The sequence below is a fragment of the Rhyacophila brunnea genome, unplaced genomic scaffold (genome assembly GCF_057557595.1).
Source record: "Rhyacophila brunnea isolate RB1 unplaced genomic scaffold, BYU_Rbru_1.0 scaffold_12, whole genome shotgun sequence".
Classification (NCBI taxonomy): domain Eukaryota; kingdom Metazoa; phylum Arthropoda; class Insecta; order Trichoptera; family Rhyacophilidae; genus Rhyacophila; species Rhyacophila brunnea.
The window spans coordinates 23,008,445-23,022,906 of record NW_028232774.1 but is presented as its reverse complement, the minus strand read 5'-3'; the positions used below and the strand labels follow the sequence as shown (position 1 = coordinate 23,022,906).

General features: G+C 36.0%; 1 protein-coding gene across 1 annotated transcript in view; it reads left to right on the top strand.

Annotated features, from left to right (window-relative positions):
* Positions 1–14,462, top strand: part of LRP1 (LDL receptor protein 1) — a 221,064-nt gene that overhangs the window by 145,268 nt on the left and 61,334 nt on the right. The window contains exons 54-68 of the mRNA XM_085960995.1: positions 418–576; positions 1,714–1,830; positions 3,523–3,710; positions 4,036–4,255; positions 6,112–6,240; positions 6,366–6,531; positions 8,379–8,461; positions 9,210–9,445; positions 9,651–9,838; positions 10,247–10,464; positions 11,039–11,296; positions 11,755–11,963; positions 12,999–13,160; positions 13,345–13,497; positions 13,860–13,984. Of these exons, the coding sequence (XP_085817121.1) occupies positions 418–576; positions 1,714–1,830; positions 3,523–3,710; positions 4,036–4,255; positions 6,112–6,240; positions 6,366–6,531; positions 8,379–8,461; positions 9,210–9,445; positions 9,651–9,838; positions 10,247–10,464; positions 11,039–11,296; positions 11,755–11,963; positions 12,999–13,160; positions 13,345–13,497; positions 13,860–13,984 (2,611 nt within the window). The remainder of the gene's footprint in view (positions 1–417; positions 577–1,713; positions 1,831–3,522; positions 3,711–4,035; positions 4,256–6,111; positions 6,241–6,365; positions 6,532–8,378; positions 8,462–9,209; positions 9,446–9,650; positions 9,839–10,246; positions 10,465–11,038; positions 11,297–11,754; positions 11,964–12,998; positions 13,161–13,344; positions 13,498–13,859; positions 13,985–14,462) is intronic.

Here is a 14,462-nt window from a genome sequence, read left to right as displayed (position 1 = left end):
CCATCTCCCTTTTTAAAGATCATTAAATAAATCAAACATCCAAAATGTGTTTTCTTTTCAAAGATAATAAAATATAACTATATTTATTATAAACATTGAAACCTCGTAACTCAATAAAAATCTTACATTGGAATAACAAAAACTCGTAACTCATTTTCTAAGTTAAATACTGCCAAACCTATTAGCCACAAGCCAAATCCAAACTGTACAAAATGCCCCACTTGATTAATTAATCATCTTCTAAAACAACTTTGATCATGTTCTTAAAGAAAATTTTGAGTAAAACTGTGTTTTCATCCTTCTGAACATTTTAACATTTTTCGATATGAGGTTTTCATATCTTAACGGCGATATATACACCACCGAGGTTGCTAATAATCTATTGCAGGTCTAATCGCCTATTCATCTAATTTACAGTGTTGACGACGGCGGCGCCCACTTCGACATGTGGGCCTGACAGGTTCGCATGTGCCCATGACATATGCATTCTCGCCCAGTGGCGGTGCGATGGAGAGGATGACTGCTACGACGGGCAACTGTCTCCCGAGGGAATCAGCTCCGACGAAGAGGGATGCGGTAAGTTTGATATGACTGAGACTTGGAGTGAAGCTTCACCATCCGGTAGCATTTATCCATACAAACATGACGCGAAGGGCCCCAAATAATGTACAGTTTTATACGTCCAATTCCATTATGGTTACATTAAACAAAATGTTTCCAGTAGTTATCAGATGCATATTAATTACTTAATTAATTTAAATTCTAAATTAATTCTTAATTGATTGATTAATTAAGTAATTAATTAACAAAAATTCTAAATTAATTATTGAAGGTTACTTCTATTTATGTACACTTCCAGATTCATTGTACATTTTAATTTTATTTAGTAAAATGATATAATGCAATAGCCTAAATTCAGCCATATATTACATGGGATTGTGTGGACAGATCATTAGTTTGTGTAATATGAATTAAATCCATCTCCTAGGGAAATTAAAACCACACAGCATGTTGTTGCTACCTGTGTTCTGTATGCTTTTCCTGGGGGACTATCTTACATCCACTAAACTGATAAATACCCACAGGCATTTATTTAGGCTCTGGCAGTGCCTTATCTAGTGAGCACTATTTCTTGACAATGCGATTTTGTCATGGTGACATGTGGATTTGAAATTTTTAGTCGCATACATTTTTACGGTAAAATAAGTAAATAATTAATTAATATTGTAAGTAGGTGCTCTTTTAAAAATGAAGCTTAACATAAAACGATAATGGCAGTGAATAATTATTATAAAGGATTGCAAAACTATCACTCGTCTAAATAAATAGTAAAAATATATGTGTAATAAATACACTCTGGTGTGCTAACTGAATGTTACATAGTACACCAAATTTAATGCTTTTCGTGGTGTTTTGAAGTGCCCGATGATTTTAGATTAGCATAGTTATTAAAATATCAAAAGTTTCTTTCACACACAGTGAGACATAGCTATAAGCTTCCATTTAATTCATTGTTATTGGCTTAATATGCCTCACCATAGTTTATGCTGTGATAAATGAGTAATGATACTGAGGAGTTATGAATGTTTATAATTATGAATACAATTATCACGCATCGAGTGATATTTTCTTTTATAAAAATTATAAAGAGTTCTGTGCACTTGTATAATGCTAGAGCAGCCGTCACTGGTTATAATGTATTTGTATTTTCAGTACACCAATGCAGATCTGACCAGTTCACCTGCGGAAATAAGGAGTGCATTCCGGCCACTTGGCAATGTGATGGTAGTCCCGATTGTACGGACGGAACTGATGAAACTTTGCATTGCAGTGAGTAGTATACCAACCTTAAATAAATTAACTATTTGCCATTCTCAAGAGATAATGTAAAATATTATTCATTCATTATTTTCACTGTTAATTCTTGATGGAACGACATGTTACTCGAAATAACACACTTTTAAATCTCTATTTATATGTTTTTTTGTTACGTAATATATTATACACAATATATTATTAATTTTTTTTTCTTTTTTTCGCGAAAATCTCGATTTACGGCGAATTTCGAATTATCCGTGTTCTTATTAATATGGTTTTACTATAATAAGTTCTGGTACAAATGCCTCTATATTTTACAACGTTTTTCTTAGCTCGTATTCTTATTTGTCCGGTACAAATCTTGCAATCGATTTTTAACTGACAACCCGACTAGCTAGACATTTGAAACTTTTAGAATATATCAGAACACGATGCCAATGCATTTTTTAATAATTTTAGCCATCTTTAAGTAGAATTTAATTCATTTTCAGTTAATTCTGTTTTGTATGAAAAGTTATTTCGATACCATTATTGGTTGCTAGGAGGTCCTAGCAACTAAATTATTAATATATATGTGCGTTACTATGGAAACCAATATGACATTTCAGTATTATTTCTATCAAATACATATTTTTTTGATCGTTTAAGCTCGTCAAGTCAAGTTTATATGATTCAACAGAAAATTTAAAAACGTTGTACGTATATAAAAAGTTCTTTTTATCTTGTAATTATTTATATTTTATTATGAATGAATTTTATTTTTCGTTTATTATTATTTTGTTTATGTACCTACTACAAAAGGAAAATATAAATATATTTTGATTGTTATTTAAGTACTTATATGCATTTTTTTTGGCGAGGGGTACTCAGTGTTACGAAAATTATAGAAGGGGTACACAAAGTTTGGGAAACACTGGTCTAGAGAGCTACAATATTTATACCGAATTCCACTGAAAAAAAATGTTCTTTTGATTTACACCACCACCGACTGTAGTGGGTGTAGTCGTTCTTTTCGCCGAATGTTTATCGTAGATTTTTGGTTTTTTAATATTGATTGAAAATGGACAAAAAAATGTATTATTGCATTTAACTTATACACAAACCTACTCAACACAACACAGCCTAATTTCTCGTTTATCGGTCTTTTGTCTATTGCACTCCGTGTACCTACACCATGGCCCCCACATCCTGAAACAGGCCCTCAGGCAAGGATATTTGGTGGCCCCCCTACCTACACTAGATTAAAGGCAGTGTGAAATACTACATACTACTATGGAAATAATGGAATGATATGACATTTCATTATTCAGTATTTCTATCAAGTACAAATTTTTTAAATTTTTTAAGCTAGTTAAGTCAAGTTTATATGATTCAACAGAAAATTTAAAAACGTTGTATATAAAAAGTTCTTTTTATCTTGTAATTTTATTAGTTATTCGTCTCAGATGAAAAAGATACAGATATTCTTGTTCTGGACTAGCCTTCAGAATCACACTGAGCTGAAACTATGCATGTATCACTTCAAGACATGTCCCAACTTGCACAGACTTGCCTCAACGTGATCATTATTTTCTTTCATACTGGGGTATATAAATTATTGAACACTATGTATTCTACCTAGTGTTATAATACAAATACTCATTCTATTATGCCAGTTCAATCTATCGAACGCTGTCGTCAATGAATTTTTTTTTTATGTTACAGACGAGCGGACGTGTTCAGAGAACGAGTTCAGATGCGGTAAGACGTCACGCTGCGTGCAGAAAGCATGGCTGTGCGATGGGGAGGCGGACTGCACGGGGGGAGAGGACGAGGGGAAGGCAGCTGGCTGCACTGAGACCCCTTGCCAGCCTCACCACCTGCAGTGTGCTGACGGAATTTGTGTGCCTAAGGTATCTAGATCACATCCCCTATAATACATTTCTACATACAAACGATGTAAAGAGTAATGACAATAGCTTTTCTTCAGTGTGAAAAACGCTGCATTTCCACTCTTCAGTCTGCGTTCTAGGTTCATCTCGTTATTTTGGGAGATGTTGGTTCCCAAGTTCTTAGAAACAGTGGTGCTCTCAAATGTCGACTTATCCACTAAAATGTTTTCTGGGTGTCTATTCTTCTTCAACTCTCTTAAGTACTTAGTCTTCTCAATGTTACAAATAAAAATAGTGTAGCCAGTATCATAATAATAATTCTTAAATAATTTGTTCTGGTTGACAGCAATACTACTGCGATGGGGACTTTGATTGTTCGGACAAATCAGACGAGCCAGCCGGTTGTGAACCGTTTGGCGGCGTGTTTTTCAACAGCAGCCGTGGAAAAGAGAAGTGCTTTGAGGGGGGGAGGGCGTGCGCGCATGGCACCTGCACCCTCGCCGTCTGGTTCTGCGACGGCTGGGATGATTGCGGAGACGGCTCGGATGAAAACGCCGCTGTCTGCAGTGAGTAGTATTTTATTTTATATCTATGACACATCCCATGCAAACATAAAATATACCATGCTTTTAATTTATTCATGGCACCCATCATCCAACACACAGATGGAGGGAAGTGAGGTTATATATACCATTTTGACTCGTGTGTAACGGCTGTGGTAAGGGAAGAGCTGCATGCTGTCATAAAATTTTCTCACCAAAAGAAAATGGCCTCTGGCTAATTATACAAATCTGTCATTATGACTGTGGAGCAGCGCATGAATTAAAATTGCCTGGAATTATTAACATTTATGAATATCCTGCGGCGTCTGAGAAAATGAATTATTGCAGCCCAGCGCTCCAAGGCACTCATTTTGAAAACATCTGCTTTATGCCTTATCCACTTCCTAAATAGTGTCTCTCACTATTATCTTGTTTCTTCCTAAAGCAAGAAAAAATCAAGGATCCCGAAAGTCTAAAAACCCAAGATTCATTATTATTTTGTAACGTACCTTTATAATAATGTAACGAGGTGGCGTAGTTGGTGAGTGCGTTATCTGACAAAAAAATACAATAAATACATACAATTATCAATATGGGTCTGAACCAAAGTGTGAAGCCAATGGGTTGAGTGAATGACTGAAAATCATTCCTTCCAAAAAGTCTATTAATATTACCATTACTCTGGAGGTCCATATTGTTGTTCAAACTTGTAAACCTCAAATCCAAAATTTAAAAAAAAAAAACCAAGAGACAGAAAAAATCCATCTAAATTTCATTTTAAATGAAATTTCGAAATTTGAAAAAGTGACATAGAACAACCTGGAAATCGGGCAGCAATATATATATTGATTGTGCAATTATTTCAAATTGCTCTCCTGAGAATTTTACTGAAAGTGACATAGAACAACCTGGAAATCAGGCAGCGATATCATGGTTGAAAGAATCATACTCAGTGGTCGATATTTGATAATACCAGCATTGGCGGCCTTAGTCCTGAAAAACTGGTAGGTCAATTTTGAATATATTATTTTAATTTGCCTACTTACCCTTCAAAAAATGTCCATTTTTCATAACGCCAACCCATCGTTAACCGAAATTGCACACAACGCGTTATAATGTTTTGTAAATAAAACAAAACTTCACAAAAATGTTATAAATCACTAAAAACCAAACTTTGTGTGTATATTTGTACAATAACTGCACCAAAAACTATTTACATACGTTTAAAACAACCAAAGACATTCGCCGAAACTTGTCAGAACAAAATGCATTATACAATAATTTCCGGCGTGGTAGTAGTCATGGGGCCCAGTGTTACCAACTAAAATTTTCAAAATTCAGTAGATTTTTTGATTTTTTCTTCAAAATATCAGTAGATTGACAAAAATGTATGAAATTCAACGATTGTGTTTGGTGAAAGCGTGCATATTGACATAATCTCACAAGTATCTTTTAAAAAATCATGTAAAAAGTGTCTTTAATTCATCACAAATATCATAATTTCTTCTTTTCCTGACCAAAATTTCAGTAGATATGGCAACACTGATGGGACCCCATAATTCTAATAATAAAAACACAATATACAGCCTACTAACACATCGGATGCCTTATAATATCAAATCCACCGATTATTATTAATATTATTATATATGACATTTTACATATTATTAATATTATTATGTCGATTGTAAGGTATTTACTTTGGGAGGTCAATGACAGAATGACCTAAGGGGCGAGTCGCCCCTGAATACCAGTATATTTAATAAAAATCCTATTATTTTCTCAAAATTAAAGTTACGGGTTTACTTCAGATATACCGACATTATTATTCAGTCAGGTTACATTAGGTAATATATTCAATGTTTTGTTGTTTTTTATAGGTCCAGTCCAGGAACCGGGTGCGTGCGATAGCATGGAGCACAAATGCGAAAATGGAGTTTGCGTCTCCTCTGACCTACTGTGTGACGGAAGAAACGACTGCGGTGATTGGACAGACGAAACTAGTTGCAGTGAGTAGCTTATTCAATTTTTCTACTCTAAAAAGACTGATATTGTCCAGTGAGCAAACAATATGATTGGACAGGTCTTTCGTTTGTGATCCAGCACACTGTATTATATAATTCTGTTTTTGTAGATGTGAATGAATGCTTGGACTTCTCCCTGTGTGCCCACCAGTGTCACGACTTGAAGATCGGCTACATGTGCTCTTGTAAGCGTGGCTACCGCATATCTGACACAGACCGCCACCTCTGTCTCGATGTGGACGAGTGCGTCGACCATCCTTGTGGACAGATCTGCCGGTGAGTCAACATTGTTTATAAACAATCTTTGAGAAGCATTCTCATACGTACACCTACCTAGCAATTCTAGCATACAGAATTAATAAGAAACAGAGAACAATAACCCAAATACTAAAATAGATAACAAATAATGTCATTAAAAGTATTGGAATTTCACAACTGGCCATCGAATCTAACAGTAGTGTGTCACAACATGGTTCGTTATGGATAACTTTGGAAAAATCTAATTCCAAATATGGCGGATTTTTCGGATTTGATAATGGCTACCAAATTGTCAGTAAACTCGAAATAAATTATGTTAAAAACGTAAATGAAGACTATTAACATCTCCATCCATAATGTATATGTGGCCGCGATTTGTGTACAGCCGCTTTCCATGACGCTATAAACATGTCCGAATGAAAAGATTTTAGTGCCAATGTCCTGAGACGAAGTCGCATAACAACCATGCACAAAGAAAGAGTTCAGAAAATAAAAAAAGAATCTTGACTTGCTCTGCTGTTATTTATCTTTAGTCTGTACCTGAGACTGAAACTCTGCCGAAGCAGCAGAGGAGTCATTAGTTGAAAATGTTGAATCTAAGGAGGGATCGGAAATATTCCGTCCTTCATACGACACAGCATATTCAAATACTCCATAGTCAGCCTTCATTGATATCAAGTCGGCATGGCCAATTGGGTTCGTGTCTGAATGGATCCTGGGAAACAGCTCTGTTTGGTCGTCATCAGCGGGCAGTCCCGGAAAACATGTTCAAAGTCTTGATGGTTGTGACTTCGTGCGCATTCCGACACAACTGTTACACAACTTTTGACCGGTGTAGCATTGTGTTTGCTTTGTGACATAGGCTCATAAAATAAATAGCCATACTTAAGTTAATGGTGCATTCCCATTTCATGTTGGGCCATTTATTTACATCAATATTACTATGCATAAGACCCATAGTGCTTCAGTTCCATTTATATTTAGCAAGTCATCATGTAAATATACATATTATTATATTAACAATGTTTTGTAGTTTTTCCAAATGATTTGAAATTCTCTAGTAGGCAGTTATTTTGCATTATATTTGTTATATGTAGGGATTCCAATCCCGGGATCCCGAGCTATTTTCGATACCTATGAATCCCGGGATTGATAAACATAATCCCGGGATTTCGGGATTGATTTTTTTATTAATTTTTATGGAACATAAAATAAAAGCAAAAATATAACAGAAAAAATACTTATAATAAAAAATAGCTACATTAGAAATAAACTGAGTTTGAATGAAGTTTGATTATTCCCATGTGTAAGTTGCCGATTTATTTTATTTTTTCACATAAATTATTAAAAATGAGAAAGATTGAAAAAAACAATGCTTCGCACTTTTAACAAAGTAATTCCACCATGATCTCATACGTTTTACGGCAGTTTCATATTTGGCTGACTAATTAGATGTATGAAGCGGAAAGGCCATAAGTACGCCATGATTATTTGCTTTACTATTTTAAATCTCGCTAATCCATTCATTAAGTCTTTACTATCAGAAACAGCAATCTCATATTAAATTCACATTATTATTTATATTACAATATTATTTACTACATTAAACTTATGTATTTCCAAGATTGAACGTAGATATACAATATAATACAATAAATGTCTTAAATAGTATAAATTATACTAGATTTATTTTTGACCGATTTTATCAATGTTATATGTGAATATAAAAAAATTATATAAACAATGGAAAAAAATGCCAATCCCGGGATTGTCAAATCGTAATCCCCAAATCCCGGGATCAGAATTTTGGCTCGGGATTGGATTCCCTAGTTATATGGTAACACTGTTCTGTACTTTCATTTCAGAAATACACAGGGAAGCTTTGTGTGCTCTTGCCATGATGGATTTATTCTATCTCCCGATAAAGTCAACTGTCACGCCAACAGCAGTAAGTGAACACAGTATTTTATTTTTAACAATACTCATTTAGAGGGTTTGGGTTTTTTAGACATACAGAGAATCGACTCGACCTAAACTCAAAAAAACCAACAAAATACTTTTGCCGATCTCGCACACAGGCTAGATATATTCCATAGAATTAAAATGATACTAATACAAAGCTGATGAAGCAGTCATATTGTCAAATAAAAATTAATTGCAAATTAGAGATATATCGATCTACAGTTATGTCTCAATCTCTTGTATAGGTACTTGAATCATTCCATAGTGGCACCATACACGATTCACAGATGTATTGGTATTACTTGCTACAATGCCTAGCAAACAATACCTCTATAACTACGAATGGCTTTTGCCACCGTAGAATGATTCCAGTTTACGAAAAGATATTATTATGTTCGCCGGGCATTGTTATTTTGTCCATTTGACAGTGGGAAATGACAGAAGACTGCAACTCCAGCTGAAAGCGACAAACATGCGGCATCATTATCAAAATTTTTTCTCCTATCAACAATGTTGATTGCTTAGACTTTTTTGTGAGGTGTGATTGTTCAACTTTCATATGATTTGATTCAAGAAACACACATCGAAAAAATTACAAATGAATTTGATCCAGCTGCAGCATTAAATGAGTGGTGACTATTCACAGTCAATCTACTGCGGGTGCTATTTTAGTGACAATGTCAAATCCCTCTTTGTACGTATCAAAACTTATTTTGTTATTTATATTTTTTCAGGAACCCCAGCATCATTGATCTTTTCAAACCGATACTATGTGAGAACGATGAACCTGGCCAACGAAGAGGCGAACCTGTTGGCCAATCACCTTACTAACGCTGTGGCTTTGGACTTTGATTGGGCCGGGCAGTGCATCTATTGGTCAGACGTCACCCGCCTAGGATCTAATATTATGAGGCTTTGTGATATGAATACAACCAACGCGGGAGGCGCTTCAGCCAACGCTAAACATCAGGTTAGAGATTGTCACAATTGTTACTTGATATAAAATAATCTTTTTCTCGTAAAGGAACCTTCCTGCCGAAAAATAGCACTGGTTATATGCATATAACGTGAAGACATCAAAGGCAAAATGCGGGTCGCTACCTATAAAATATTGAGTTTTACTCAATTTCCATTAAGTATTGTCATATTAATTTGTTTAATTTTAATTACTACAGGTTCTCCATTCGTCGACGTTACAAAACCCTGATGGTCTGGCCGTGGATTGGGTGGGAAGGAATCTGTACTGGTGTGACAAGGGTATCGATACCATCGAAGTCTCCAGGCTTGACGGAAGACACCGGAAAGTCCTGATCAACAAAGATCTGCAGGAACCTAGAGCTATTGCTTTGGACCCTAAACATGGGTAACTAATACATAACTCCATAATACGTAACTACACTTCATCATTTTGTTTGCTGTCTGTTAAATCAGTACATTGAAAAAAAGTCTCCAATGTTTTTTTTGCATCTTTGTCAATACATTACATGATTTCACATTCAGATTGCATCAGGAATGTATTGTCTATGCCCCTACTATATTGTTCTTAATCAATTTGTCGGGGCCCTCTTAAATCAGAACTCGCCCATTTTTTGTAGTATTGACTGTGTGTGCCTGATAACTACTGTCTTAAAAATCAGGAGAATCAATTATTTGTTCGCCATTCGTAATGCCAATTGAAAGTGCAGTAACTGTGTTTAACAAAAATATTTGTAAACAAATTCCCATTATTTATTTTTAGTATTTTACTCACTGTGTCTAATCATCTATTCAGCATGATGTACTGGTCTGACTGGGGCGACCACCCGCACATCGGCAGGGCCGGAATGGACGGTTCCAATCCCCATGTGATAATCAACTCCTCGTTGGGTTGGCCGAACGCTCTCTCCATATCGCATGAGAGTCGCGAGCTGTACTTTGCCGACGCTAAAGAAGACTACGTGGCAGTGGCCGATCTGGACGGAAAGAATGTGCGCTTTTTGTACAATAGAGGTATGCCACATATTATTTTAACATCCGTTATACGTGTTCCGTTATATTTTTCTGAATTGAGTAAAAGGGATTGTCGTTAGCATCCATCCGTACATGGATACCTACAAGGGAATAGGCAAGCTCAGTAAACGAAAGATGTTTAAGAAAACCTTTTTCTACAGAAATGTAGCCTAAACATAGGACAGTGAGACATAAAAAAGACCTCAGGAATCTCTAATTTTTCTTCAAACTCTGAAATGAGACAGTGCTTTTATATTCTATCCATACAAAAATGGTACTTACGTCAAACTGGAACTTTCTTCAGCTATTTTTATAGGGACACCACAGAAGGCTATATCGGCAAATGCAGATGGCAAATTTTAAAGATGGCCTTGTGCTATGGTGATTATTTATTCTATGCCAAATTGATGTAACTGCGCCACGTGGCAGACCACTGAAAGATAATTCCGAGAAATTTCAACAACCTGTTGCTTAAGATTTAAAAGCTGCATTGTTAACATTGAGCTTTTTGTATCAGACTACAAAGACGGTGTTTGATATTCGATAATTTTCAATATTTTTTTATGAATTTCAGCCAGGAACCAACATATAAACCTGCACCACATATTTGCAATAGCGGCGTGGGAAGGCTACATCTACTGGAGTGACTGGGAAACCAAGACCATCGAGAGATGTGACCGCCACGTTGTTGCCATGCGGCACGACAATGGCACCGGCGGCACCACTCTGACAGCATGGCCCAACGGCACTTCCTGCAAGACTATGGTCAAGCTGGTGCACAAGCCCATGGATATTAGGATTTATCATCCCTTCAGGCAGAGGCCAGTGCCCAGTGAGTAATTTTTAATCACCTGTTGATTATTGCTAAGTATAATTCCTGCTCGTCCCTCCTTTTGTATTCATTGATCTTTTTTTAGCTATTTATTTAACTAAGTACTCCTTCGAAAGAATCCTTGAACCGTTTTGTAAAATCTCAGGGTACCCCCTATCTGGATAACACATTGTAAGGCCTTTATTGCCTCGTGACTGAGGATCTGACCACCCTGAAATCCAATAATTTTCTGCTCGACGAAGACACTCCACCGTCTTGATCCTCTACCTTCTTATTTCTGTTTTACATCCACCTTTTCCACTAATAGTTGATACAGATAATAAGGTATAGAGGATAAATTACAAAATTGATGTATCAGGTACTTACTTAACTGTTGGTTTTACAGGTATGAAATGAAGGAAAGAGATAAAAAAGCATTCTTATATTCAATCTAATAATTTTTTTCATTCTGCTTGTAGACCGCAGCCTCCGCTGTGCGGCGTTGAACTGTTCCGGCCTGTGCTTGTTGACTCCTGGATCGGAGGGCACGGGGGCTCGATGCGCCTGCCCTGAGAACTTCATCCTTGATGATGACGGCAGATCCTGCAAACCCAATTGCACCACTGCTCACTTTGTCTGCGCCAATATCCTCAAATGTATTCCCTTTTGGTGGAGATGCGACACACAGGTCAGTTCTAATTACAATACTTCGAGATTATGCAATTTCTAAATCATATAAGACAGTATCTTAGAATATTAACTACTTACTGTCAAGCCTAACTTTTACCTACTATGCCGTTTTAGTACAACGCTTCGATGCTTCTCTCGGTGATCAGAAAATGATGTAAGCATATTGTAATTTTGCCTATTCGGTTTGGGAATCTACTGTCATAAGAGGATACCTTGAGAACAATCAGAGGTTGGAATCGAGAATTCTTGAGAAATAATGAGAAAAGATAATTCTCTGATCTCGAGAAATAAATTTTCAGAAATTTCATCATTCTCATTTAACAAGAAATTTTCAGTGACAATCTCGAAAATTTGAGAAACTGTTACGAGGAGAAAATAAGTAAAGATAAATTTCAAAGGGAATTAGAAACACAAAATAAAACTGCCGTGGCCGTTTGAGTTAAATGAAGAAATAAAGATATTTTTCGGGAATTCCCGAGAGCTTGATTAATCAATAAACCAATCTCAAGAGAATTCTCAAGAAAAATTGTTTTGAAACAAAATAAGTCGATAAACCACAAGCTCCTAAGTATAGTGGAATCTCACTAATTGGACACCAAATAAAACCTTGTGATGCCGGATTACTGGAATGTATGAAAACTGCAAAATGAAAAACATGAAAATGTACATACATATTTGTGATTTCATTTAAGCTACTTTGTATTTATTAAATATGAAATTTTATGCATATTTATAATGTTACCAAAAATGTTTTCTATGGTCGCAAGACACGACCACCTGCCTCGTCCTATCTCAGATAGTATCAGACTACTGGACGTGCCGGATTAGTAAGATTTTATTGTACCCTAGTACCGCTTGTTTTATTTACAATGTGAATGCAAACAATTCAAAACCAATTTTCTATTCTAATGGATTTAAGTTTTGTACTATTCCATTTGAGTCATTTTTTGCGACCCGGGTTTTGCCTAATTTTCTATCTTTACAATTCATTCATATTGTAAATTACAAAATTGTATGATACATTTGTCTTCAGGATGATTGCGGGGACGGTTCAGATGAGCCAACGACGTGCGATAAGTTCAACTGCTTCCCGGGGCAGTACCAATGCGCCAACGGCATTTGCATTCATCCCGCGCACCTCTGCAACGGCGAGGACAACTGCGGCGACAGCTCCGATGAACACGATTGCGATAAAGTAATCTTATTTCTTAACACTATTACGGAGCTCTAATTCACTAGCTTTTAAGAGCACTACTCTTGCAAAGTTAACTATTATGGAGAATGCTGTGACTCTTGTCCGTTGGAGGCGAGTTGTGAATAGATTGAATGTATTGTAATTTATTGCAATGTATTTTATGGAAATTTTGTTATTATTTCAGTTTACATGCCTGTCATCGCAAGTGAAGTGCAAAGGTAATGGTACGATAAGCGATCGCTGTATTTCATCCGTGAGGCGGTGCGATTTGACTGAAGACTGTCCATTCGGTGACGATGAGAAAGACTGCCCTGTCAAAACATGTCCACCGAATCAGGTATAGCTTTTTTCTGCCTTTATCTAGCGGTTCCTTTTAAAGCCTTCGTCAATGCATTTGTGATTCAAGCATGACCGTAATATCGTCACATTGAGGAATAAGTGTCCTCATTGTTTAACGATCATGCTCAGTTACTAAGCCAGATGCCAGAAATATCATGGTGAGTTTTGAGGGCCAGTTGATTCATCATACTTATGTGGCCTTAAGTGCCTCTTAACCATAAACTGCCGAATTCGGCCATTTAGTGGCGGAATCGAAAAGTACAAGTGGCAGCTGTCAAAACAATGAAATATAGACAGTATAGTATAGAGTACAAGCAAATATTTATTTTATATTAAAATTGTTTTCTATTAATATTTCAGTTCATGTGCAGCAATGGAAAATGTGTTCCGAAAGTGTGGGTGTGCGATATGGATGACGACTGCGGTGACAAATCTGACGAAACAGAAAACTGTTCCGAAAGAGAGTGCCCCTCCGATTACTTCAGGTTTGTAAATCTATATGTTATCCTTATTATATTTAACCCCTCTTGTGACAAGCACGGTTAGAATGGAATCAAAGAGTTTGAGTGCAACAAATGGGAGCTTTATGAAAGTTTAGTATTAAAATATTTTTAGTGTGATTGATTTGGTAGCCATAGCGAAATTAACATTTTGTAAGTTGACGGATTGTTTATATCCACCATTTTTGTTTTCAGTTTTCGATACGATAGACACTTTGTGCATTTAACATATTTATGATTGTTAATATAAAATTAATAACCTAACCCAATCATTTTAGAATAGCCTGTCCCGTACTTTCAATCATCATCGTCGCGCACCGTCATATTATGCAATTTAAACATTAAACTAATAGATTCCGCAACTTCATGAATTGGGAATAACCATTCATTTACCATATACGATAGGCTTTAAACTAAATTTGCTTATGTTGGAGGCGTACTTACACAATTTCTGACAGTTTGT